The sequence below is a fragment of the Caretta caretta genome, chromosome 7 (genome assembly GCF_965140235.1).
Source record: "Caretta caretta isolate rCarCar2 chromosome 7, rCarCar1.hap1, whole genome shotgun sequence".
In the NCBI taxonomy this organism is placed as follows: domain Eukaryota; kingdom Metazoa; phylum Chordata; order Testudines; family Cheloniidae; genus Caretta; species Caretta caretta.
The window spans coordinates 20941250-20969155 of NC_134212.1; the positions used below are offsets into that span (position 1 = coordinate 20941250).

A 27906-nucleotide genomic window follows, 5' to 3' on the forward strand; every position below is an offset into this window, starting at 1 on the left:
ATAAGGCTACATGAGGGGCCTAAACACAAAAGCATTATTCTTAGATTAACTATTCTTGCATGTGGAGAGGACTAGAACAATTTGCCTACCTAGCATGTTCTTTGCACCACATTCTAAAAGTTCTACGGCTGTCAACAGAAGACTCTATTTTTTAAATGGCATAATTAATGCACTGTAGTTACCTGCAGTAATTTGAACTTCGTTTCAGCTATTGTTTCCATTTCACATACTTGAAGATACACCTCTCACTGTAAATGTAGGAAAATCATACGAGAGCTCCTCATATCATGAAAAATACAGAAAAGTTAAGGTGAGATATTCCACTGAAACTATAACTGGCTTTCTGCCCAGGTTCTCTTGAAATGAGGGGAGCAGAAACATACAGAACAGATGCAACCTGGAGGTTCTTGACAATCCTTGGCACAAAAGGCAGCATTTTCTCTTTTTAGAATACAAACCCAGAAGTAGAGTCTCACACATCCGGCACTCTTATTACTCTGGCCACATAAACTAGGGGTACTGTAGATCAGAAAGGATGTTCACTTCTAGGAGAAAGCTATTCAGGACAGCAGCTTGTACTGGCAAATATTATAAACTAAAATGCTAAACATACACTATTTGAGAAACAGGCCCAGTACAGAACCAGCATCCTCAATCTAGCCCAGAGAAATTTATTGAAATGGGAAATATACCCCAATTAGGTAGCTGGCCTTTTATAACTCATAAATTGCATAGATACCTAGCTCTCATACAGTCCTTTTCAATAGTAGATCTCAAAGCGCTTTACAAATTTGGTTGGTATCATGATTCCCATTTTACAGATGGGTATTAATGGTCTTGCAGAAACTGCTATGCACTGTGGCTTAAACAAAGCCACAATTTCAGACACAGATGCTACGACTCCCATGCGTCAGTGCTTGCTAGGTTTAAGAGTCTAAAGAAAGCAAGTTCCCTTCATTTACCAGGATCACACCTTCCAATTAGACTGCAAGACACTGGTGACTACCTATACAAATTGGACAACACAAATGGTTGATATTCAGACAACAAATCCTTTCAAAACTGATTTTGGATACTAGTTACTAGGACTATCCCAGTGTAAAGCAGAAGACTCCATGCTTTAGAAATCATGAATGGTATGTGCATACACAAGGATACATGTTAAGAAACTGAGCACAAAACAGCCACCTCTGTATGACTGATACAACAGTGCCCTGTATAAAGAGTCAGTACAAGCTGCAACCCTTGCAAATTAGAGGAAACAAAGATGCAATGCAACATAAAAAAAATTAACCTCTTCCATAAAATAACTATAAGTGCATTTAATTCCACAATAAGTTGTAACTTGTAAATACGATGCATGTTGAAGGTTATTTTTATATACCAAAAATTGATGACAAATCAATAATCCAAAAGATAAACCATATTTATTTAAAAAAAAATTCAGAACTCAGCAATTGCCAAGATTGCAAAACTGAATAGATTAATTTACTGATTTGACGGACACCTGTATTATAGCATTTAAATTTACTCTTTGAAAACTAAACTGTCTCACACCGTTGTCTTTCGTCATTTTTGAGGGTTATTTTCAAAGATCCACATGCCAAGGAGGTACGAAAAAACAAAAACAAAACACAAACCAACAATATCATACAAAAATATGCAGAGTTTTACACAGAAGCGTGAGCTGAACAGGAGCCTTATCTCAAGGCGAGCAGCTTCCAACCAGGGCAAATCCTTTGTAGCTTCAGCCAACCCTCAGCGGGGGAGCTACAAGCACAACGCCGTCACCTCTGACAAAAAGCATTGGAATATTCCTCTTGGTAGACTAAGTGGAAGGAAAGGAAAACGTAATTTACACAACGCATCTGAGAAATGTAACCAGCTTTAAATTCGTGCTCAAAGAAAGAGATATCAAAGGTTCATAAAAAGCAAGTTTTGAGGAAATACAACTTAGAGTCTTATCCACACACTGAAAAGAGCAATACAGTTAGCAGGCAGGTTTGCTGTAGCTTTTACTTTGATAACAATTTGCCTGAAGTTGCTTTAAATCAAGTCCTGCTCAAATCTAGCTAGCAAAAATCAATTTTCATCTGTCAATTTTAAGTTTTTTAGATAAAACATTTAATTTAGAAAGTACTTTCAGTTTTTCTTTTCTCAACCACAAATACATTTAAACCCTTACTTTATAAATCTCTTCATAGGTTTCCTCATCAATCTCTATCGTTGTCACAGTCTCTTCAACATCACCCAAAATCATATTTAAGTGCTGATCATAAGCCTGTGCGAATGAGACCAGTTTCAATTATTTTCTTTATAATCTGTACCACATACAACAAAAAAGTGTTTAAATCTTTGTAGATCAAAGCAGTTCAAATACAAACTAACTAAAATGAACATAACTTTTCTTAGTGTATTTCAACTTGGACTCATGAATAATCAATTGCTTTGACTGTCAAATATACCAGTATTTTAACTGGAGTGTTAATTTCACCTGCACTAGTGAACACAGTACAACTGTTTTCTTTTTACAAATTAATTTTCTTTCAAATAGTTGTTTCAGCTGTCACATACTTTTACCAAATTATAGTTGCACAGGTTTAAGATTACTAAAGTTATATAGGTAGGGCCCTACCAAATTCAGGTTCCATTCTGGTGAATTTCATGGTAATATGATTTTTAAAATCATAAATTTATTGGTTTTAGATATTTAAAACTGAAATTTCAGGGTGTTGTAACCGTAGGGGTCTCAACCCAAAATGGGGTTGTGGGGGTGGGGTTGCAAGGCTATTATAGGAGGTTGTGGTATTGCCACCCTTACTTCTGTGCTTTGAAGATTTGAAGCTTTCAAGATGTCATAAAAGAACCTAGGCAAAGGCCTTAAAGTGGCTCTCTTAATTTAGTCGTGTATGAACAGTAAAAATCCACACAATCATCTCCACTAGGGGTGTGAATACAGTTTAAAAAGTTAACCATTTACATGATTTAAAAATGTCATTTAAACGGTTAACCGTTTAAAGCAGTTGGGGCCCATATGGCCAACATGGCTCAGGCTGCTGCGGGCAGCGCAGCTAGCCCCGCTCAGCCCAGCTAGCCCCGCTCAGCCCAGCTGAGGTTAGCGGTTAACTGGTAAGACTACGCTTACCGGTTAACCTTTTACATCCCTAATCTCCAGTATGCCCACTGAAACTGGATCTACCTGGGGCCAACCCAGCATAGCGCTCAAAAGGCCTAATCAGAGATGACCATTCTCAACACAAAAAGAAAAGGAGTACTTGTGGCACCTTAGAGACTAACCAATTTATTTGAGCATGAGCTTTCGTGAGCTACAGCTCACTTCATCAGATGTTGATGAAGTTGATGAAGAAGTTGATGAAGTGAGCTGTAGCTCACGAAAGCTCATGCTCAAATAAATTGGTTAGTCTCTAAGGTGCCACAAGTACTCCTTTTCTTTTTGCGAATACAGACTAACACGGCCATTCTCAACACATTACACCAACATGCCATAAACCACACTGGTGCTGAAGCCATTTCAAGGATAGCCCATTTGGGACTTTGAAGGTGAGGACTATACCACATTGCAGCGTTCAGGAGGGATGCTTTGACTGACAAAAAGCCAGATATCAACTTGTGAGAGTAAGGGACATGTCATTATCACTGAAAGTTGCTTGAATACAGACTAGACTTCTGTAGATATCAGCCTGAGCCCAAATACCATTATTTTTAGAGAATGTTTCAATACCTACTTTTTATAAAGCTCTTTTCATCGGTAGATTTCAAAGTGCTTTATAAAATGGTTGGTATCATTATCCCTATTTTACAGATGGGAAACTGCAGTATATAGAGCTGAAGTGACTTGCCCAAGGTCACTCAGGAGGTCAGTGGCAGAGGCAAGAAACAAACCCAAGTGTGCTGAGTTCCAGTCCTGAGTTCTATCCACTAAGCGACACTGCTCTAAAGTAGTTTAAACTAGATTTTTCCTAAACCATCATGTTGTAAAGACAACTGGTAATGGCAGAAAAGAAAATCCAGCACCTTGTCATTCTAAGAACAGAATAAAAGACAAGGATTTATACCTTTTACAGGTACCCATACTCGGATACCAAGAAATGCTCAGAAAATGTGTCAGGCACAAAAAAAAACTTCTACACACTTTAAATAGATCGTAAAAATGAACTTGAATGGAATGCCACAAAGCAACCAACCTTTATGAGTATAAGTTACCTTGACTTTTATATCTACTGTTCATAGTTAAAAGTACACCAGTGTTAAATCTTTCCAGTGTTTCACTTACATGTAATCTACCTCGAAGTTCTCGGTCATTCCTCATTTTCACATATATTCGTTCATCTAGACTGAGTCTGATCAGATCCAGTGGCTCCTCTACAGTATTTGTTGTTTGTTGCTAAAAAAACAGAAAGCAGTTTTCACAATAACTTATGTTCAAAAGCAGTGTCTCTCTCTCTCTCTCAGGGATAGGATAAAGTACCCTTCACCTTCATCTCAGTCATTTGATCCAACCCAAGCTGGTAACAATCAAAAATCATTACCATAAGATGAGCATTTGGTGGCCAGTATGAAGTGACACGAATTTCAGTCCACTTCCTAGTGGACAGGCACTACCACCACAATTGGTACCGTTTACTGGCAGCCTTAGTGACAGGCCAGAAACCTGAACAGAAAGGGAACCAAATATGCCTTTCACCCTCAAAGTTGAGCTTGCACGGTCAGGTCTGAGATACCTTGGCAGGGGATGTAGAGAAGCTTACACTGTCACTGACTATGCTGTTCTCATTGGTGGATAATTATTATTTGTATTATTGTAGCACATAGCAGCTCTAGTCATGAACCAGGACCCCTCTGTCCTAAGCATTGTGCAAACAGAACAAAATGGTGGTCCTTGCCCCAAAGAGATAATGCATTGGGGTCTACAGGGTAAGTGTCCTGTATTTTATATTCCTTCACAATTATTCCTTCAGCTTCATTTTTAACAAAACAAACTGCAATAAAAGTAGGAAACAAGGCCATGTATTTCTTAAGCTTGATAATAGCACTGCCAATACTGAGGTTCCAGGAGACATAAAACAGCACTGAAATGGCACTAAGACCACAAAGAACAACGCAAGTTAGATTTTTATTTTTTAATAAAGTAAAGATCATAGTAAAGACTGAAACAAAGGAAAAAATTCTGATGTAAAACGCAGTAGTGAGAGGTTAAAGATTTGCTGCTCCATAGGGAACATTCAGTCTGCCTCACGTCAAAGGTTGCAGCTTTCTGCTATTTCTTTATGTCATGCCTCCACTCTGACATAGAATCATAGCGGATTAGGAGGAAACCTAAGGAGGTCATCTAGTCCAACCCTCTGCTCAAAGCAGGACCAATCCCAACCAAATCATCCCAGCCAGGGCTTTGTCCACCCAGGCCTTAAAAACCTCTAAGGATGGAAATTCTACTACATCCCTCGGTAACCCATTCCAGTGCTTCACCACCCTCCTAGTGAAATCGTTCTTCCTAATATCCAACCTAGACTTCCCACACTACAACTTGAGACCATTGCTCCTTGTTCTGTCATCTGCCACCCCTGAGAACAGCCTAGCTCCATCCTCTTTGGAACCCCCTCTTCAGGTAGTTGAAGGCAACTATCCTTTTTCTGTTCTGCCTTAGCTTACTAATTCAGGGGAAAAAAAGCATCTCATGTCACTCTTGAGCAAGTCCCTCTGGTTGAGCAAGGACTGAAGAGTGGTGGAGGCATGCTCTGAAGCAGTGGTCACCAATCCTAGAGAATCTCCCAGTCGATAGCGATCTCCGGCTACAGCGGGCCCCATGGATGGGGGGTGTCTCCCTCCCCACACCGCTCCTGCCTGCAAGCACCACCTCTGAAGCTCCCATTGACCAGTAGCAGGGAGCTTTGGCCAATGGGAGCGGCTGGGGTGGTGCTTGCAGAGAGCGACAGTGCACAGAGCAACATGCCCTCCCCTCCCCCAGGGGCCGCAGGGGCACATTGGCCCCTTCTAGGAGTGGCATGGGGTCAGGGATCCTGCCTTAGCCTCACTGCACTGCCGACTGGGAGCTGCCCAAAGTAAGTGCTGCCTGGTGGGAGGCCGTGCCCCAACTCCCAGCCCCCTCCCAAAGCCAGTACCCCACACCTCCTCCTGCACCCCAACCCTCTACCCCAGCTCTAACTCCCTCTCCAAACCTGCACCCCAACTCTCTGCCCCAGCCCAGAGCCCCTCCTGCACCCAAACTCCCTCCGAGATCCCACACCCTTTTCTGCACTCCAGCTCCCTGCCCCACCCCGGAGCCCCCTCCGACACTGCAAACCCCTCAGCCCAGAGCCCACAGCCTCTCCCAACCCTCTGCCCCAGCCTGGTGAAAGCGAATGAGGGGAAAGCAGCGAGGGAGAAACGGCGGGACGGAGTGAGCAGGGCAGGGCTTTGGGAAAAGGGGGGGGGTAGATCCCTTACATTCAAAAAGTGATTTGGGGCATAAAAAGGTTGGGGGCCGCTGCTCTGGAGGGGGCTGTATCCAGCGCTTCTTTGCTGGAGGGCCGCAGTTCAGCTAGAGAGTGAGCGTCTGAGGCAAGCTGGGGCGGGCTGAGACAGGGGACACTGGGGAGAGCAAACAGTGAGGGGACCCCCCCGCCCCCCGGTGAGCCTCATTCATTAACCGCCCCGGCACGGTCCGAGCAGGGGAGAAGCTGAGTAAGAGAGGGGGCTTGTAGCGACAGCGACCAGGCGGGAGGGCGACCCCGCTGACGGGGGGAATCCCCAGGAGAGGGGACCCAGCCTCTGGAGGAAGGGGAGAGCCTCGCTCGACCCCACGCACGGGCCCCAAACGTGGCTCCCGCCAAACAGTGAGAAAGGGGCGAGTCGCTCACCTGGTCCACTTCGTCCGCCATCTTTCAAACGCCAGCCCCGCCTCCTCTCGCGAGACTCTGTCACCCCTCAGGGAGGCGCCGGCGAGTCGGCGCGTAGGAACGGAGGGGGGTGGCGCCACGCGTTGCGTCGGGGAGGAGGCGTGGCGCGGCCTCCAAGCGAGGGCGGGGCAGTTGCGCCGTTCGTCGACCCAGGCTGGCAGAGGCGGGGCCTGGCGGGAGGGGCGGGGCAGGCGCTGTCTGGGCCCGCCCCACAGGCAGGGCGAGGGAGAGAGAAGCCAGGGGGCGCCCAGGCTTGTTCTCAATGGTTCCCCAACCCCCTCCCCCCCCGTTGTTCTGCCCTAGACGCTCTATGCGAACAGGGCCGGTCACTGGGCCTCAGTTTCCCCGCTCCCCTGACCGCCACAGGGGGATAGGTAGGGTGTAGCGCTGGGCTCCCAAAGGGCGTGGCGAAGGGAAGCAAATACTGGTAGACCCACGTTACAGATGGGCAAACTGAGGCTCCTTTGGAATTACTTTATAACGGCCTCAGTAGGCGCAGGAGCGGCCAGCGTGGGGCAGCCCGAGGCCTGTCTGCCCCGCAGTGGCCGTGCCAAGTGCTTCAGCAGCGTTGCCCTCCGGCAGGCGCACGGGGGACGCGTTAGTGCGAGGCCGCCTCGGGGCTGTTCAGCCGGGCGACCGGCACGTGTGACCGGGGTAGCTCGCTAGCCCCTGCCCGCAGTCACTCCTGGGGGGCAGGCAATGGGCACACGGCGCTCGCCCGGACTGGGGCGGAGCGGACACAATGGGAACAACCTCTGCCAAGAAGGGGCCACGAGTGAGCACCGCCCAACGGGCCCCTGCAGCGCCCCGCACAGAACAACGGCCGCCCCGCCATCCTGCCCTAGGCAGCTTTGCGCAAGTGGGATGTGACGGGCGCTGTCTCCCGCCCTTGCGGGCTGCAGCCCAGCCGGCCGGGCCGGAAGAGACGTCAGGCAGAAGGGGAGGCGAGAGCAGAGGTAGGAGCCGGCTGTGCCAGCCCGGCCTTCCCAGGGCCTCCCTGCGGCTACGGGAGACTTCGGGGGCACATGCTCTTCGGAGGCGGGGAAAGCGTGGAAAGGCCTTGCCAAAGGAGGAGCGGGCTGCCTTCACCTCCGCCGTGTTTGCTTTGTGTCCCCCGCCGGTCTCTGGTTGCACCCCTTGAAAGACGCAGCTTTGAAGAGGAAACAGCATGGGAAAGAAGCGCAAAGGTTCCCTGCAGCAAGAGACTGCCAGCAAGAAATTAAAGGGAGAGCCTGCTGCAGCAGCCACCAGGGCCCCCCAGATTCACAGGCAAGAACCAGAGGGTGAGTGTAGAAATAGACTCTCTCTTGGCCAGAGCCTGTTACAAGCTGTTGCATAAGCATCATGGAGAATATAAAATGAAGGCGAAGCAGCACCTGGCACCAGATTGCAGAGTGGGGGAGGGAGATTGCCACTTTCCCCCAACATGCTCCTTTGTTATTACTTTAAAAATGACTTTAAAATGCTCCCTCTATGCTGATGAAGGATTTTTTGTACCATATTTCTGTAGGACATTTAAAATCTCACTTGATTTTTTGGACTTTCCCCTCATTTAAATGTTACCGTTTTTGCAAGCCTTTGGCCTGCTGTCCAAAGTGCATTTCTAATTAGATTGTGAAGAACAAACCAAATTTCCCCCTTAGTGTTTATTTCTAGCTACATTCATTCTGTGACATCCGTTTTCCTGTAGGGTTTTTGTAGGAGTTAAAAAAAAGTAAAAGTTTATTTAGAATTGTTTTTGTCTCTATTTGTCTGTTTAGAGCTGAATAGAGCCTTTGAAATATTTTAAAGAGCAGATATACCCCCTTTAAAAACACAATCTGTTTTCATATCCGCTAAATAGTGTAGTGTTTGTGTTTAACTCCATCTGCTGATCTGTTGTCTATTATACAGTATGTAGTCATGAGATCATGGCTGATTTAGCTTTTTTTTGTCCGCCTCATTTAAATTATACAGATGTTACCTAAGCAAGATAGTTTCCTCTCTAGAACTTAGAGAAGTGCTTACTGCTGTCGGTAGACAATCCAAGGTTTCTAAACCTTTCCTTTGTCACAATGAAAGAAGGCAGGATCAAATGATTTGGTCTGACAGGTGCAGCTAAGAAGAATGAAGGTTCTAGGGTGGATTGTTGCTGGTGGCTTTTAGTAAATGTATGTCATTTCAACAGATCTTTAGGGCATTATCCTCTGTGTAAAATATAAGCATGGAATTCAGGCCATTCTTAATTCAAATGATAGTAGAGTTTGATTGATTGTACATCTGCTTGTGGAAAAAGCTAACTGAAAGAAATTCTATAAAATCTTAAGGCCTGATCCTGTATTTCTTGTGCAACCAACACTCAGGCTCATAATTAATATTATGCTATGGTATCTTCTATTCCTTCACCACATCTTCCGTGCGCATAATTTCTCTCTGGATTTCACATAGGTGTAGAAGATGATGTGGTGAGAGTTCCAAGCAATCTGTATCATTCCTTAACTTGTGAGAGAGACCCTAAATTTTCACATGGTGTCCTGCTTTTTTGTGACTGCTCTGTCCAATATATTGGATTTGGTCCTGCAAAGTGCTCAGCACCTTTAACTCCTGTTCAGTGAGAGTTGAGGATACCTGAAGAGCCTCAGAAAATCAGGCCTTTCATAAACGCACCATTTAAGAAATAATGGTTTTGGAATCTGTGTAGGTCTTGATACAGTGTTATTGGACCCTGGTGTCTATGTAAAACCCTATTAAAGACAGGAGGCTACTTTGTGGGCTCAGGAGTGTGGTGTCACAGAGCAGTTCACAGGATTGGGACCTTTGTGGTTTTTTTTTTTTTTTTAAATGGAATGTTTAAAGTACAAAAGCCTCTCTCCTCAGTAAATTTTCTCTACAAGGTTGTTTTTTAAAAATTTCATTGAATTTGAACCAATTTTACTGGTCTCGGAATAGGGTCCATTGTGGATGCCCACCAATTCATGCAGTATTGCCAACCCCAGATGTTCAGAACCATGACTCAGGCCCCCAGAATGCATGGGATTGGCTTAAAAATCATGAGACTGTAAAAACATAAGAAGGTCGTCTTGTTTGCCTTCTGGAGTGTTGTTGTTACTTATTATTTATCGTACATTTGGGTCACATTTTCAAGTTTTGCTTGACTGCCTATGTTACGCTGGGGGTCGTTCTAGCTTCCATAGCAGTCCAGTATGAAGAGGGTGCAAAGGGGTACCTTAGACCCCCCCCCCCCATTTTCCCCCCGGGGTTGTGAGTTCTGCTGTGCCTTCAGCAGCAGATACTGCAAGACTTGCAATAAAATCATAAGAGTTGGCAACTCTGCTTCTGATATTTATTTACAATTGCACTGGTTTGCAATTGCTTGGTCCTATGTGAATTGACTTGAAATAAGAAAGCTTGTTTCAGTAAAATTGATAAACAGAGTCAACAGAGATCTCTCCAGTTTTCTTGCTTCTCTCAGACTTCCAGAAGCTGTAATTTTATAACAGATAATCTCTACTTTATTAGAAAATAAAAATCTAGGTCCTAATCCTCGCTAGCTCTATACATGCAGAGGATCTTAAAAGTGACCTTCAAAGCTTTCTCCAAAGTGGGATCATTACAAACTAATGAGGTGAATGTCAGACAGCCACAGGCAGAGGAATATTCAGCTAGTAAATTACTGTAAATGTAGCGTTGGAAAAAAAAATCAGCTCCTTCAAAATTACCGTACATTGGCTGGTGTTTCTCTGCTATACTGACCCAGAATGCATTGATCTGTAGGCCTGATCCTGCACACAGTTAAGCACATAAGTGACTTCATGCAAATAGCCCTTTTACTCATGCATTGACTTCAGAGGGAGTACATGCATGATTAGAGTAACTTATATATGTGAGTGTTTTCAGGAACAGTGTGTATGTCAGCTTGGACACCAGCAGTCTCCCTGGAATATGTAATAACCCATAAGGGATTAAATAACTGGCATTTTTTTCCTTACATAGAGTGGCTTTGGAAACCTCTTATAGATATAAAATAGCTATTCCTATATACTGGATACCAAATAAAATAAATTCTGTGGAGCCATGCCATATCCTGAAAAAGGAGGAAAACCTGGCACATTGCATGACGGGATTGTGCCCATCAATCCAATCTCATATGTACATAGTGCACCCATCACAGTGGGCTAGTGGTTTCACTGTGATGAGGAAAGCATCTTGCTATTGTTACAGGAGAATCTTCAGAAGTGCTTTAAATCCATCTTGCAAAATTCCACTTGTCTGGGAAAAGTAACTCTTTTGAGATAGGTGAGAACAATATTTGTTTTTCATCCACCATCATATGTAAGGGCAGGTATTGTCCATCTTGTGTATTTTGGGCTGCTAAATTTCCCTGATACTTTTGCTTCAAATGCACTTTTTGGTAAACACTTCACATTTGTTATGAAAATATTCTCATAGGCAGTGTGTTCATTTTAAGCCTGCATTTTCCCCTGCAACCTGTGAGTGATGTGCTGGCTCCATTGAAGTTGATGGGAGTTTTATTATTGACTGAGTTCTGTGGGGCTAGGATTTCGCTCTTTGACATGTATTTTTCCCCTCTGATCCATTGCAGATGATTTTGAAGAGGAAAAGCCCAGTGTGAAGAAGAAGCTCTCAAAAGTTCTTGGTGGAAATAAGAAGAAAGGAGATTGTGACACTGAAGTTCATAGCCTACCAGGTAGATCTTCAAGGCAAAAAGGAGGAAAATCAGTAGCGAAGGAGGAAAATAACATAACTGTAAAAAACAAAGGGGAAACGTGCCGGTAAGTTAATCTACAGCATCAGCATAATAGTCTGGGACAATATTGTATTCACTGTTAAATGTGTTTAGTTAGAGCCTGATCTTGCAAATACACACAGGTTCCTTTACTCACACTAGTAACCTCATAGTTCCACTATGCACTTGAGCATAATTATTCAGGTGTATGGTTGTTTGCAGGATCAGGCTGTTGGAATTCATTCTGGGTGGAAAGCTAATATTTGAGACGTTTTCGAGTTTTATGTAGCGCAAATAATTTAAATTTTATATGGAAGTTACCTAGTAATTTAGGCCAAAAATTCAGGTTTGTTTGTCTTTAAATGAGGGTAGGGAGGAGGAATGTAACCTAGGACAAGAAGAAATGGGCTTAAATTGCAACAAAGGAAGTAATAATCCTGCCTTGTGTGCAGGGGACTGGACTAGATGACCTATTGAGGTCCCTTTCAGTCCTACACTTCTATGATTCTATGACATTTGTATTTAAAAATGTCAAAGAAGCTTTTGTGTGGACTAATAGCAGGAAGTGAAACTGATCAGTCTTGTTTCACTGGCCAACCTGAACAAAATTTACTAAAATAGTAAAACAGACAGTTCTAATTCCTGTTCTTTTTATACTGATGATGCTTCAGCAAGATTAACAGTTCTTGAATTCTTTAAGGCCCTGATCCTGCAAAATATTATATGGAGACAGAACCTCTGCATCTATGTAGAGCCCTGTTGATTTGGGATCTTTTGAGGGTGCAGGTATCCATCTCCCTGGAGATCCTTACAGAATGGGGACCTAACATTACACACTGCACTGGGAAGAATATTTCCCTATATTTACTGTTCTACCTCTATTTATGGTAGGATATTTTACTTTACAAGTACAGATGCATTGTTTGCATTTGTAGTTTGCTTGTCAAATATTTTAAGGCTTTGCAGCTGTTATTTTTAATACAGATATATTGTATTTGTTTTTCTATTATTTTAATGTTGTTTTCCTCCAATTTTTAAACAAACTAGCAAACAAACTACACTAACTCTTAAAGCCTTTTTTGTTGTCTTTTGTAATCTTTATAGTGCTTTACCGAGCCCCTCTCAGAAGGAGACCATGAAGAGAAAATCAACTATTAAAAAAGAAATGGATGAAGATGATGATGGAGATGGAAGTGAGGATGAGTGGGAGGATGTGGAAGGTAACAGTCTTTTACAGTGGCCTTATCAACTATTATGCTCTAAATATTGTCATATACTGTTGTTCTCAGTGATGATTTATTTGACTCTGGTGCAACCTCTCTCTTGAATTCAGATAGTTTCTATACTCAGTATTACAGCTATAGATTTTTTTTTTAATTGAATCTCTTCTATAAATATTATAAAGGATCTAATCTAATATACAGATCAAGATTTTGAACATTCCAGTGTTCATGGGTGTTTAAAGATGGATCCAAACTAAAATCAATATACTTACCAGCGGGTGGCATTTTAGCCTCCTATTATTCATCCACAAACAGTGGATAAAGGGGCAGCCTTGCCCCTCTTCTAGAATTTCCTTTACTGCTTACTTAAATAACATAAGATTCCTAGCAGAATTTGCCCCTGAGTTTAGGATTGCTCCCTGCAGAACCTCTCTATCCTGCCCCTCATTCAGTCTGCCTCAGAAAGACACTAGGGACCCTTTTATGTATGGTAGTTGGTGTTACTAAGACCCACCTAGTTTAGCTGCCAGTATCTGTGAGCAGAACAGCTCTGCATCTTTATGCACCTGATACCTATTAACGTGTAGCAATGCTGTTACCCAACATGTGGCACTCCCTGAGCTATTTGTAAATATGAAATATCACCTTATGCCAAGAGAAGCTTACAGTGAGTCCAACAGAAGAATCAGACTGTGATTTACTGTGATCGAGATGGAGACTGGGCAAGTTAAGTCATTCAGTCAGATACCAGTTAGTTGACCATCAAACCAGGTTATGAAGACCAGAATTGTATTGTATTGTATTGTATTTTAGCTGTAAATGCATGCCTACTAAAGTGAACTCCCTACTTAAAAACACTCCTGAGTCTTGTCAGTGCTTTTGAACTGATAGAGAAGGATTTAGCCTCAATGTAGGAATAAGGCACCAGGGGAAGAGGAGCTCCAACAGACAGAGGGTGAAGTTAAGAATACCAAAGTTATGGTAGAATTTTGACATTGTTACCGTACGTAATAATATCCCTCTACCACAGAACACATGGTAGAGTCCCAGAACATGGTACTTTAAATAGGGCAGCAGTGCTGTAGAGAAGGCTGCATTCTCAGCTCCTACCTAATGTGGAGCACACAGTTCAAAAAATACTAATAAAGATTATTTTACAAATAACTGTCTAAATGTATTGTTCCTGTAAGGTGCCATCGAGACAACTCTGAAACCTAAGTATTGTGTCCCCAGAACAAACACAGCATGGCCCATAGCAATGCAAAGCTTCCCTTATGCTGCTCCACCAGTGTTCCTCAATCCACTTCTGAAGTAATGATTTGTTCTTTGGACTTTCTGCTAACGGGGGTTGATTGTGATGGTAGTATTGTGAAAGGGAGACCTGTCTGCTAGAAACTGGACAGTGTCGATACCTTGATACTAAAGCGACTGGCATTTCATGAATACCTTAGATACAGAATATCTGCTCATTTAACACAGGTTACTGAAGAGACATCAAATGGCAGAGACTTTTGGCAGTTCAACTTTGGCTATGTTTGAACAGGTGAACCAGAGAGGAGACTTTGGTCTCCTCAGGGCCATTGATTCCCTGGGTATTAATTTTAATTTTACATTTCCAGAACTCGAAGATCCTGTCCTGGATAAATCAGGAACAGCTGCTGCCCTTCCTGCGCTAGTGTTGCCCAGCAAACCAGTTGAGATAGAGATTGAAACTCCAGAGCAGGCAAAGAAAAGAGAGAGAAGGTAAGATCAGTTATACAGGGGAGGCAGCATAGGCCAGTGGATAGAGCGGGGGGGGGCCAGGAGTTGGGAGACCTCTCAGGTTCCAACTCTGGTCACTGTCTGGCTGTATGACTTTGTCAGCTAGGGTAAATGGTCATAGCGCCATTGACTTGAAGTCACTGGAGTTATGATAATTTAGACCAGCTGAGGATCTGTCCCCTGATCTTTAGATGTGCTGAGCATCCAAAACCTGAATTGAAGTCAGTGAGAACTCAGGGTGCACAGCACCTTAGAAAATCAAGCCCTTAACTTCACTATGCCTTTCTGTGTCCCCATGTATAAAATAGGGATAGGGATACTTACTTTTGTAAAGTGGTTTGAGATCTGGGGCTGTTGTAATGTAACTATACAGTACTATGACTGTATATATCTTCTTTGTCTTTTCCCATTTTTAATATAGTAGTACCCCTTCAGTAAATTCAGTTAGCAGCAGCCCTCTTAGATCCTGTCACAAGTTTGGGTAGTGAGGGTAGGAATTTACATCTGGTCTTATAGATATATGAATACTAGTTATGGGTGGAATTGTGTTACCTGTATGCTGAATTTTTCTTTCCTAATTCACATGGGTATTTGGGAGGGTTGAGTAGGTAGGTAGTTCATGAAAAGTGCTAAATAAGTACTAAGTATTTTTTATTGTTTGTTTGTACCTCCTTACACTGGCAGCTCTTTAAATCAAGGCACTAAGTCTCAATAGTAAGGTATATAGTGCTCACAGTTTTTTAATCACATCTGCACCTCATGACTATTTGCATAGAATTGACTGAATTCTCCCAAAGCATGCACAGATCTTAGCATAAAACCTGGAATTGATTCTCTGACGCATTCTCTTTTTTGATTATTCCGAGTCCTGGTCAGGAATCTGGAATGGTAGGTCCACAGGGTATTACAGCATTCATTTTTTTTATAACACTGCAGAGAGAAAAGGAAAGCTGAGTTTGAGACCTATCTCCGGAGAATGATGAAACGCTTCAACAAGGAGGTTCATGAAGATACGCATAAGGTGAGGGTTATAGAAGCAACATGGCAGAGAGGGTACAGATCATGAAGACTTCGGAACAGTTGTGGTATGTGATTTGAAAAGGCACAATGACATTTAGAGCCAATTCTAATCTGTATGATTCATGGACATGCCTAGAAACTAAAGGGAAAAAGGAAAGCAAAGTTCCAATCAAATTCACATACAGGTTTCTCTCTGATCATCATTTGGAATCCCCTGCCGCTTGGAGAATCTGCATTTCTGGAATTCAGGAACAAAATAGATGTCAGTGGTGTATATAGGATTAGTTACTGAACTGGAGTGATTCCCACTCATATTCATGGAGTTAAACTATTCATCACATTTGAGGCTGGTGATAGTGATGAGCATGAAAGGGATTTTGATCCGGATCCTCAAAGGTATGTAGGCACCTAACTCTCATTTGCATCAATGGGAATTAAGTACTTCCATACCTTTGAGGATCAGGGCCTTTATCACCTTCCTCTGGAGCACCTTCCTCTGGAGCAGGCCTTGTGTTCAAAGCACTGGAGCTCAGGAGATCTGGGTTCAATTTCTGTTTTGACACAGATTTCCTCTGTGCCTCAGTTTCCTATTGCTAGATCCAAGGATATGACTTTCCTACTTCACAAGAGCATTGCAAGAATAAACCCATTATTGTGTAGTGCACAGATACGATGAAAGCGGCCAGATAAGTACCTAGATACATTGAGTTAAATTAGGAAGGCATAAGTACATAATTTTACTATTGTTTTGTTATTGGCAGATCTCCTTCTAGCTTCTGTTCCAGTTTTTGTACTGGCTATGGGAAAAGGGTGGGAAATCCAGTACAATGAAAAGTACTTAAAATAAGGACTAGCTTTTGACTTTAAAATTGTCTTTGGAGATGAATATTGCTTCTGCTCTCAGGTGAAGCAATGACAGTTGTTTCAAATGTTCAAGACACAAAGTTGGTTTTGTATCTGTTTTGTGCCTAGTCCTAGAAAACAAATGATGTGAAGTGTTTAAATCAAAGCTCATCAGTGTTTCCAGATGGTAGATGGATGCATGACTGTCAAAAAGGGAACTTAACTGGCATTTCATTTTGCATTAATTTCAGGTATAGTTTAAAATCTGCTCCTCCTTTTTTAGCTATCTTTATTTCACGTCCCTAATAATTGTGCCATGGAGAGGGAATTGAAACAAAGATCTTAGAACTGACAATTTGAAGACAGAATTCCAACGGAGGCCACAGAAATTGTAGTCACAAAAGGCCACATTCTCCTCTGGCTTACATGACCAAGATTCTCAAAGGAATTGTGGCATCTCCTTCCTCGTATAGCTATTGGGTCAGATTCACACTGGTATGTTAACTGTAATGGAGTTGCACCTGAATTAATATGGCTTGTTGTATTAGCTGAAGAGCCTTTGTATTTGCCCTATCCCTGGCTGTTGATGGAGGAGTAAAGTCATTCATTGAAACAGCCAGTGTGTTTGGTACAATCTTAAAACCTATTTTCTATCTCCTCCAGGTTCACCTACTATGTTTGCTAGCAAATGGTTTCCATAGGAACAGGGTCTGCAACCAGCCAGATCTTCAGGCTATTGGCTTTTCCATCATTCCCACCCACTTCACTAAAGTGCCTGCAGGTCGTATAGACCTTCTCTACCTTTCCAACTTGGTGAAATGGTAAGAACCTTCCTTGTAATCTAGCTCTCTCATGTTAATTATTGAATTTTTGATGCAGCACAAGGAGAGAGATCAAGCTGAATGAGTGTAGTCATCCAGACTCAAGTGATTTATCTTGTTAAATACTAGTGTGGGGAAAATCCCACCCCCCCCGCCCCACACACACTTTTTTTTTTTTTTTTTAAAAAGAGGGGTGAACTATGAAGAAGTTATTCAGGAAACTAGACACTAAGGTGAATTTGTCATTCTTCAAGGTTTGTTGCAACCTTCACTATCAACACTGAACTCTCTGTTGATCGAGAGAGCCTGCAGTCCACTTTAGAGAGGCGCTTCGCCATCTATGCTGCAAGAGATGATGAAGAGTTGATCCATGTGAGTGACTTGAAGTCTGGAAGCTCCCAAGGTTGCTTGCTGGGGTTGGATGCCAGATCACTGGGGTAGAATTGCTGCTGTAGAGGTTGCAGGTTAGGCTTAAGGAGTGGGGCTGGATTTGAAGAAAACTGATAGATCATCTCTGGGCCTCAGCTTTCTCTTTATTTTTTCCTGTTTTGAACGTAGCCCTGGTGCTTTGAATGACATATGTGCCTTATAACCTGAAGAAGCACCCACTGGGATCCTGCTGTGGTTAGCCCTTGATTCTAAGCTGTACCCAACTGAAGGCCTGATGATTTTGGCCCTCTGTTCTAGGCAATATCCACTTGCATTAATGTGTAATTGGTCCTGATGCTGGTGGCTTCACAATAAGTATGTGCATTGTTCAAAATCATTACCCCTGAGTCTGCTCTGGCAGTGCAAAGCAACTACAAAGCCAGATTAACCAGCTCCCTATTCCTCTTTTGTGAAGCAATTCCTAGGGGGTCACAGCCCCTTCTTGGTTCCCGGTTTAGGGGGTTTACCTGGAAAAAAGAGTTGTGATGAAGGTGTTACTGCATTGAGGCAATCCTCAGCAGTCAGAATGACCCTTTGAGGCCAAGGGCAGCCAGATGTGATTTAGAGTAGCCTGAAGGCTTTAACTGACCACTACTTTTTAAGACATCTGGCAATAAGTCAGCCTGTGACTTTGGAACTGGAGTAGGGGCAAACTAGTCATGTCTTTCCAGTTCTTATAGGGGTTGCTGGTTAAAGAAAAATAATTCATGAGCGGAAAACCGAACATTGAGGGAAGCCTTCCCATCCTTTGGGAGAGCAGCATATGAACTGCCATTTTGCAGGCATTCTGCCCACAACTCCGTCATGCTCCTTGGAAACCTGGGAAATTGCAGCCTTGGTCTAGTTGTAGAATGTCTTTGCTGTGGCTGGAGATGTAAAAATACCTCTAGCTAGGAACTGAGGAATTACGCTTGCATACGCTGGCGGGAGAGGACCACAGACAAAGTGAACCATGCCTGAGTTTGAACACTTCTGGTTTGAATTTATCTATTTTTGCCCATTTCTGCTGAACTCCCACATAACAAAACAGTCAGCAGGTCACCACTGATACTAGGTTACAGTCACTAAACTACCATTGCAGTGTCCATATGAATGGCAGATGTTTCTATATAGTAACATCTTGTTAGCATACATAATTTATTCAATCCATCCTTAAAAGAGGTGCCACTTTGTCTCCTTTAGCTCTGTTTACCTCAGGAATGAGGAACTGAGAGGAAAAACGGTCCAGTGTTGGGGCAGTAGACTAGGACTTGGGAGAACAGGGTGCAAGGCCCTGTTCCACCACAGACTTCCTTTGTAATATTTGGGAGTCATTTAACTTCTTTATGCCTCTGTTCCCCATCTATAACATGGGGATGTTGTGAGGATAAATACATATATTGTGAGACATTCAGACACTGTAGTAATGGGTGCAATGTAAGTACCAGAGACAATTGAAATGAATCTTTATCAGCACACATTGCACCAGGTTAAAGATCTGGATGAAACTTGACTTTTGAGTTGAACTCTGGCTCCAATGTGGTTTTAAGCTAGTTGTTCATACTTAACCACCCCCCGCCCCCCCCCCCAAAAAAAAAACCCCCAACCCTCAAGTTTTTTCTTTTTTCTTAAACAGATATTTTTACTTATTCTACGAGCGTTACAGTTGCTCTGCCGGCTTGTGCTGTCTTTGCGACCCATTCCCCTGAAAGAGCCAGCGGGAAAGGTAGGGTTAATTGGGATTGTGAAATAAAGGAATTGACTATTTTAGGAGTCCACACTCTGGCCCAGAGGGTGATCATTAGGAGTCACATGATGTTAATGAAGAGGGAAAAAATAGGCTGAATATCAGAAAAATCTTCCTGACAATGAGCTGTATTAGGGCGGAGTTGCCAGAGTTTAACGTAAAATGTGATGTTAAACTGATTTAGCTAACAGTAAAGGCTGTGTGGACACTCTTATTTTGGTTTGAATGTCTTATTTCAGTTTAGTTTATACATGTTTCTTTTCAAATTAAGATGAATAGAAATAAACCAGGTTTAAACTTAAATAAGAGTGTCCACACAGCCTTTGCACCAATATAAATTGAATAAGTTTAAAGCCACACCTCAAGTTGAACTGGTGTGACTGAGACAAGGATTTAAGCTGTAGAATGTCTTCCACCACTTTTCTTTGGAGACCAAGTTGCTTGGGACTTTTAAAACTAGGCTGGATGAAACTAGAGTTGGACTGAATGATCCAATAGGTCTTTTCCATCTCTGACATCTGTGATGGAGACTAATTAACAAGCTCAGATCCTTTAAAGACAGCCAGCCTGTGTATCTAGGCAGTGTTCTCATCTCTGGTTTGGGAACATAGAACACAGCCTCTTGAAGCCCACCAAATGGCCCTACCCAGCTGTTTGACTTTAGGTTTATGGTTCCCTAAAGCTTGCATATTAACAGGACTACTGTACTCACAAAACTTTGTTCTGCTTCCACCTAGCCCAGTTAGTGGAAGTTGGAGTTTGTTAGACAAACATTATTTACTCTAGAAAAATCAAAATCGCCTCTTTTTTGTTTTGAGGGCAAGAGCTCCTGCAAGAAGCACTCTGCCAAAAAACCTAAGGCTCCGTCAAGAAAAAGCTCCTGCAAAGGAGCCAAGCAACAGGAAACTCTGTCAGGGAGTGAAGGAGCTGACAAGGAACCAAACACCTCTGGGTCCAAAAGGAAAAGTAAGTCAAAGGTGATCAAGGATTGCCAGGAACAAAAGGAATCCAGCGATGATGAAAGCAACTTGGGGGAGGGGGAAGAGGAAGGAGCACGCAGGCCCAGAAACAAATGCCAACGAAGAGTGACCTTGAAAGTGTCTTACAAAGAGGAGAGTGGAAGTGACGAGGGCAGTGTTTCTGAGTTTGAGGCTTCGGAGGAGGAAGACAGTCATTTCTCTGATGAGGATTTTGAAACTGTCTCTAAGAGGCAGAAGAGAACATCAGGGCCCCATAAAGCAAGGGTAGTAGTTGAAAATAGCAGGAAAGCCAGGTCTTCCGAACCAAAAGGGCCCAAGAATTCAGGTGGAAATGAGCAATTGCTGGCAAAAGCAGCTTCTCCAGGCTCTTCTAATACACCCAGGAAGAGGAACAAAATAATCTCTAGTGACGATGATGAGGAGCAGGAGGTGGTGAAAGTGACAGGCACAGATCAGTGGTTGGAAATCTTTGTTGAGCGGGAAGACAGGTGGGTGTGTGTGGACTGTGTTCGTGGCATCGTTGGCCAGCCCTCTCTGTGTTTTAAATATGCCACCAAACCAGTTTCCTATATTGTGGGAATTGACAGCAATGGGCATGTAAAGGACGTAACGCAAAGGTACGACCCAGCCTGGATGACTTCGACAAGGAAATGTCGTGTGGATCCTCAGTGGTGGGAAGACACGCTGGAACCATATAGAAGCCCCTTTGTGGAAAGAGAGAAGAAGGAAGAAAGGGAGGTAAATGGACACCAGACATTCGGTGTCATTTCATACTGAGAGCCAAATTCTGACATCCTGAGTCTGGCAAAGCTCCCTGGGAGATTTTCCCTTAGACGGGATGCTGGGATTTGGTGCCAGAATATTTGCTGTATTCATATGTGGGTGCTTTAAATCTGGGAACATATATGTGTATGTTACAAGAAATAAAATAAAATGGAAGCTGTTTAGAAGAGAATCTGGAGAGAACAAATCCAGAGGACAACCCCATTTGTAATTTGTTGCATAGAATAGCATTGCCCTTGTCATGAAACACTTTGAACCAAGTTAATCTGTGGTGTAATTCCATCATCACCTAAGGAGATACACCAGGGATGCCTTTGGTCATTTGGATTACCTGCTTTTGTATGGGTTTCTGATTTTTTTTTTTTTTTCCCCTGATCAAGTTTATAATGCAATCTGTCGTCTTTTTGTAAAATGCTGGTAAATTTTTGTAAAATGCAAAAGACCATTGAATTCGCTATTATTTGCATGGTTCACACAGTTTCTAGTTAAGCTTCAAGACCAACCTCTGCCGACAGCCATTGGAGAGTATAAAAATCACCCTCTTTATGCATTGAAGAGGCATATCCTGAAATATGAGGCCATCTACCCTGAGACTGCTGCTATCCTAGGATACTGCAGAGGAGAGGCGGTATATTCCAGGTGAGACCTACCTGCTTGTCATATTGTAAAAATTATACAGGTAGCTAAATTGATTGAATGTCAGCAAGACAGTTCTGTGTATTTTTGCAGTCCATTGAAAGAGTGTAGACAGTTGCTTTGTTCTGGCCTCTTTAGAGACTGTGTGCACACACTGCACTCCCGGGACACCTGGCTGAAGGAAGCTCGCGTGGTGAGGATTGGGGAAGTGCCCTATAAGGTAAGGGAGCTTGGAATCATGTCAGTGCAATGTGACTGCGCTCTCTGGATAAATAGTCATTGCTTTTATACCTTCTGCACAGACAAGATTTGCACAGCGGACTCTGTGACCAGGGCGGTGAGGGGAGTCAGAGAGATGGAATTCTTTCCCTCCAGGCTGCAGGGAGCTGCCCTGCTGCTGTGGATCCGTCAGCCAGCTGTGTACCAACTCTACCCAGAACTCCACTATGTGTTCTTCACACTCTCAGGGAACCATCCCTGTTTGGAGGCTTCCTGCCTAGCAGAACTGCACTCGTTTGATTCTGTTCAGAGCCTTCCAGGACCCTTCCTTGAATTGGAGGATTTGGCCCCAATTTGCTCACAACATGCCTAGGTGCATCGAGCATAAGCTATAAATTACAGATGTCAAAGCTATGGAATGAGCACCCCTTTCCTCCCAGACCCTTCTTTTTCAGTCCCCCAAATAAAATCTGAGATCCCAGATTAATGTCTGTTTGTTTGTTTCTAAAGTGTGACAAATGCAGCCATTGTGTTTGCACAGATGGTGAAAGGATATTCCAACCAGGCAAGGAAAGCACGACTGGCAGAGCCTTCGAACAGGGAGAAAGACGATTTGGGGCTGTTTGGCCTGTGGCAGACGGAGGAGTACCAGCCTCCTGTGGCAGTGGATGGAAGGGTAGGCAAGAGGGAAGAGAGGGCGGTGTGTGTGGTGAATGCAAAAATCTGGAACAAGGACATAGGCTTTATTTTCCTAGAGCATCTTTGAGTGTTAGAGGTAGATCAGCTTCTGGATCCCAAAGTTCTGGGATTTGTAGATTATATTGGTTAAGTGCCCAAATTTTAGTCCCACCTTAAGTAGGCCTCCATTTTTATGATTGGAAATAATTATGGAGTTCTGTGCCTGCAATTCAGGGCTTGCAAACATGCGGAGTTATTCTTGATTAACTTGATTAAGTTAATTCGGAATAAGGCACTCTCTTCCAGTGTAAGAGCATCCACCTATGGAGAAAATTGGAAATAGTTAATCTGCTTGAAATTCCCATCCTACCTTATTCTGGATTAATTTTCATTTTTAATTTTCAAGCCCATAGTTACAAAGCACAGATGGTAACCATAAATCAGGATTGTCTATGTAGCTAAAATGTAGTTGCAAAGTGTGGCCAATGTCTGAATATATGGCTTGTGTCCTGAATATTAAAGAATTGTTGCCAGTGTCGCTATCAGACACTCAGAATAAGGATAACTAAGCAGACGCTTGTAATGTATCTATTTCTGAATAAGAGCAGGAATTTCCATTCATCTCCTGAATGAGCATGAGGCTTCACTTTTTATTTTCATTTTTCAATAACAGGTTCCCCGGAATGAATATGGAAACGTGTATCTCTTCCTGCCCTGCATGTTACCAATAGGCTGTGTGCAGCTAAAACTTCCCAATCTGCATAGAGTGGCACGGAAACTGGACATTGACTGTGTTCAAGCCATCACTGGATTTGATTTTCACGGTGGCTACTCACACCCAGTGTACGTGATGTGCCTGCTTTCTGTTTTGTTTGACCTGTGAGGATTTTTGTATATTGCATGGTGGGTGCTCCATGCTAAGGGTATATTCCATGCCATTTTCTCTGTCAGCTGCTGTAGAGGCAGGACACCTCAGAGCAAGCTGTGGCACATGACATCACAGAATTCAGCTCAACACTTGTCCTTTCATTTCCATTAGCAGCCTGCTCTTGCTCTGGAAGAGTAGGGAAACCACCCTTGCAAATGCATCATGTGAGATACTCTGCTTTCTCTGTCAATACTCAGTAGTCTTCGGTCTATGATGCATCGATACGTATTGGCCTGCTTCCTTTCTTCCTCTAGCACTTGGCCTGTTTTGCGGGTGCATAAACTGATAGGTGAATGTATTCTCCTTTCCAGTACTGATGGCTACATAGTCTGTGAAGAATACAAAGAGGTGCTCGTCGCAGCCTGGGAGAATGAACAGGCAGAGATAGAAAAGAAGGAAAAGGAGGTGAGAATTGTTTTCACAGGGTCCTTATTTTTATATTGAACAATAAGTCACCTTCACTTAGTTATGTAAAATAACAGTCAAACGGGGTTGCAAGCATTAAACACAGAGATGAGCCAATGTAAATGTGTAGTGGTCACAATCTTACATTTCAGTAGAACCACTTGTCCAGATGGATTCCTAAAGCACTTTACTCTGTCTGATATCCAAACTGCAGGGATGCACGTGATCCATTATAATAATGCAGCCATCTCTGAGGTGGACCACAGCAGCTGTTTAACAGCACACAGCAACGTTACACGGTTGTTCAAAACAGAAAGTGAAGAATCCATACCCTTGAGCTAAATTTTAGGCATAATATAATTATCCAAGTTGGAATTTGCCAGGGAATGAGGGTCAGCATCCCTGCTCATTCACAAATAATTATAAATGGCCATGACATCGGTGTTACATTTAATCCAAATGATGGCCCCTCCAGCAGCCCTGGATAGTGGGGCATTGATTCAGTACTGACTTTGAGAAAAGTGCCCAATTCAGTATTGACTCAGAGACGAATGCCCCATATCCTGCAGCATCTACTGATGTTCTTTTGGGGCCTCCTACATAAATACTTATATAAGACACTGCTTAGTTTGTGAGATGTGACAGCAAAAAGCCATGTTGGCTGCTGATAGTGAGTAAAATGGTATAAAGTTATATGATGGAATAAATACAATGATTCCTGTACAAACAGATACCTCTTAAAATATAATGATGTTTGGTTAATAGGCCTACTGAATGCTCAGGAGTGATGCAATACATTTAAATTAATATACAGAATTTCTCCGTTTTGTTTAAACACCAAAGACTGTTTGTATGGTTCTGAATATATCAGAATTCCTGACTTTAAGGATTTCTTTTTTTGAAATAACAATTCCACATAGAAAAGAGAGAAGAGAGCACTGGGTAACTGGAAATTGCTGACAAAAGGACTTCTCATAAGAGAGAGACTGAAGCAACGCTACTGCAGAAAGGTAAGAATCTGTGTGTATATCTGCTACTTGTAAGGACTAAGGAGTTTTCCAAGGCAGAATTTGCCTGCCAGGTAGTGCTAAGACCTGTCAGGAAAATGGTAGCAGTGGAATTTGTACTGGGTTTGGAACAAGAATTTAGCTCAATCATGTCAGTTGAAATCTCATCCTTGTTTAACCTAACACGAGCACTCTGCAACCAGGCAACATGGTTTTATATTATGGCTCTATTGTTCTGACATCATATCCACTTCATATTTTGGATTTCTTAGTCCAAACCACAAATGTAGTTTTCAGAGGCATAAAGCGACCTGTGTTGGTTTGGGTTATGAAGTGAAATGATTCTGTCCTTAAATATGTTTTTCATCATGCTCGGTGATAAGTCAGATTTTAAAGCCGGTTTATTCTTACACTCTCTTGACTAGTGAATATTCTTTCTGAACTTGAATTAATGCTGCACATACGAGACATGGACTGATACTGCTTTGTGTAGAGAATTACATAAAATGTACCGCTTGTCTGTTATAGATCACTCCTGCTAACTAGAGCAGCATCTTCCATGGTGATGAGACTATTATGACAAAAAAGGACTCTTAAAAAACACCCCCTAACCACAGTTGCCAACTTTCACATGGTAAATAAGCACCCAGGCTTTCACAATAAGGCAAAAATCAAGCTAATCCCATTTCAAAACAAGGCCAAAACAAGCTAATCCCTAAGAACCCCAACACTGTAAGTGACTAGATCCCCCCAGCGTGCAGTGTGGGACTGTGGTGGGCCTGCTGTGCCTCGCTGACTATCTCCCCCCTGCTTGCCAGGAGCCAATCAAAAAAAAAAAAAAAATAGCAACAAGCTAAAAGCCCAACAAGCTATAAGCCAAAAACTAGCCAACAAGCAACTCCCAAATCAATTAAGCCAAAAACAAGCCCAATTTCTGCGGTTTTTTTTGTGGGTTTGGCAAGTTTGCCTCTAACATTCATGCTTATTTTTTCCAGAGTGAGGCATCCGGATCCATGATTGAGAAAGGAGCTGGATTTTCTTCTGATGAAGAAGGGGAGCCAAGTTCAAAGACTCCAGCTGAAGATGTGGTGGTTTCTTGGCCTCTGAATCGGCAAGTGGAGGAACAAAGAAAAGAGAAAAAAGGCAGAAAGAGCAAGCGGGAAAAGAAGGGAGAAGTAGCACACTTGTTCCCCTTTGAGAAGTTATGACCAGAACCCAGGCCTAAACTCTTTATGTTCAATTTCCTGATGCAAGGATGAAGGTGGTTGGTTTCTTTAAAACTATCTTGTAAATAATTTCAGAGCTAGAAAATGTTTGATGTTTTCTACCAGTTGCCTGCTTGATACTGAATGAGTCAAAATTATATAAATAGAGCAAAGAGCAGATGTGGAGGTAGATAAAAATACATCACAACAGGAGCATACCAACCAGTGTGTGCTTTCAGCTCTCTTGTATATATGTATTTCTGATGCTCAAAGGTGGACTCTCTCCACAGTGTAATGTCAAGCCCTTCTCTCTGATCTAGCATTGAGAGTTCTATAAAGGTGAAACTGGATTTATTTTATCATTTCTTTTGGAGTCATGGGTAACCTTTTTATCTGTGGAGCTTTGAGGGACAGATTTGTAGATATCATATCCTTCTCACAAGAGTAACCCATTGCAGCTGTTCTTCCCCTTTGACAAGTATTGTCACCCCTGCAGTACACCTATTGCTGCATCACTTTCACAATCTCCTTCCCACAAGTCTTGTTTACCAACAAACAGAAGCATGTGTAGCTGCTATTCAGGAGTCCCTCCTGCACTCTATTACTGGCCTATTATCGCTATTGGTAGTTAACCCATATTGTTTCAAATCAGCAGTGCAATAAATTTTTATTCCCATTTGTAGTCCATCATCACAATGGTGGAAATGATTTAAAAAAAAAAATCTTTAAAAAATGCAACATGACAGTGTCCCAAATTATCTCAAGACTTTTCTCTCTCGTGCTCTCAAAAGGATTATGGAGGCAGGGAAAAGATCAAGGACTGAAAAGTAAAATAAGTCAAAACTACACTTAAGAAATTTCTGTCCTTTGCAAAACATGTAAATGTTAACGATCTGCCAGGTTTTGAGGTGCTATTGATTTTTTACATCACCGCCTTTATCATTTAACTAAAATAACTTTTCACCCTTAATGTTTATTTACTGTCTGCATATGGCATAGCTTGGACAACAAAAGCAGACCAAGAACTTTCAGTTTGGGGCAAAATTTGCAAGAGCGCCATTGCCAGAAGTAAAAGTCAGTGGGACTTAAGCACTTTTGAAACTGTTACCTATTGTCTATAGCAAGTTTCACTTTCTCTCTCTTTAGCATAGTTCTGGGTTTGTATTCTAAACACTGTAAAAGAATGTTTAAATCGATGCAAACTGTTTATGGGGTTTTTTTTTAATGAAATAGTACTTGATCTAGACTCTAATTATTTTTAGAAAACCTATAGTTGGGCCTAAACAGACCTAAATTTCTCTTTAAGAAAACTCCTGGTTATGGAGGGAATGCAGTAATGTTAAGAGCCTGCTGCTTCCTTGCCTTATGCCATGGGCTCAAACTCATAACCCCAGTAGAGAGGTTAAAAATGCAAGGAAAAAAAGCTTTAGTACTTATGTATATTTAGAAAAATATTTTTATACTGAATTTTTGGAAAAAAATAGTGTTTGCAAAGATCAATCCTATGCATGGTCCCTGTTATTTCTATGGGTCATTCTTTAGTGCATTTATCTGTATTCCCAATGAACAATTATTAAAGGAAAAAGCAGTGACCTCAGA

The 27906-nt window shown here is 42.5% G+C and overlaps 2 protein-coding genes across 3 annotated transcripts; one reads left to right on the forward strand and one right to left on the reverse strand.

Moving 5' to 3' along the window:
• Positions 1 to 1408: 1408 nt before the first annotated feature.
• LSM3 (LSM3 homolog, U6 small nuclear RNA and mRNA degradation associated) lies at positions 1409 to 6991 on the reverse strand. Its single transcript, XM_048859566.2, has 4 exons — positions 6879 to 6991; positions 4295 to 4405; positions 2186 to 2281; positions 1409 to 1828 (listed from the first exon to the last, which is right to left on the reverse strand). The coding sequence occupies exons 1-4, from the start codon at positions 6897 to 6899 to the stop codon at positions 1748 to 1750; spliced, it is 309 nt and encodes a 102-aa protein (XP_048715523.1). The 5' UTR covers positions 6900 to 6991; the 3' UTR covers positions 1409 to 1747.
• A 248-nt stretch (positions 6992 to 7239) lies between these two features.
• On the forward strand, positions 7240 to 27904 carry XPC (XPC complex subunit, DNA damage recognition and repair factor). 2 transcript variants are annotated; one of them, XM_048859554.2, is made up of 16 exons: positions 7240 to 8200; positions 11500 to 11689; positions 12748 to 12863; positions 14486 to 14609; positions 15564 to 15648; positions 17154 to 17311; positions 17566 to 17683; positions 19356 to 19445; positions 20285 to 21184; positions 21708 to 21868; positions 22004 to 22085; positions 22626 to 22760; positions 23436 to 23605; positions 24002 to 24095; positions 25016 to 25105; positions 26098 to 27904. In XM_048859554.2, the coding sequence occupies exons 1-16, from the start codon at positions 8086 to 8088 to the stop codon at positions 26308 to 26310; spliced, it is 2841 nt and encodes a 946-aa protein (XP_048715511.2). In that variant the 5' UTR covers positions 7240 to 8085; the 3' UTR covers positions 26311 to 27904. The 2 variants fall into 2 exon arrangements, with proteins under 2 accessions (XP_048715511.2, XP_048715513.2); XM_048859556.2 differs by lacking the exon at positions 19356 to 19445 and having other exon boundaries at positions 7242 to 8200.
• The last annotated feature ends 2 nt before the right edge of the window (positions 27905 to 27906 follow it).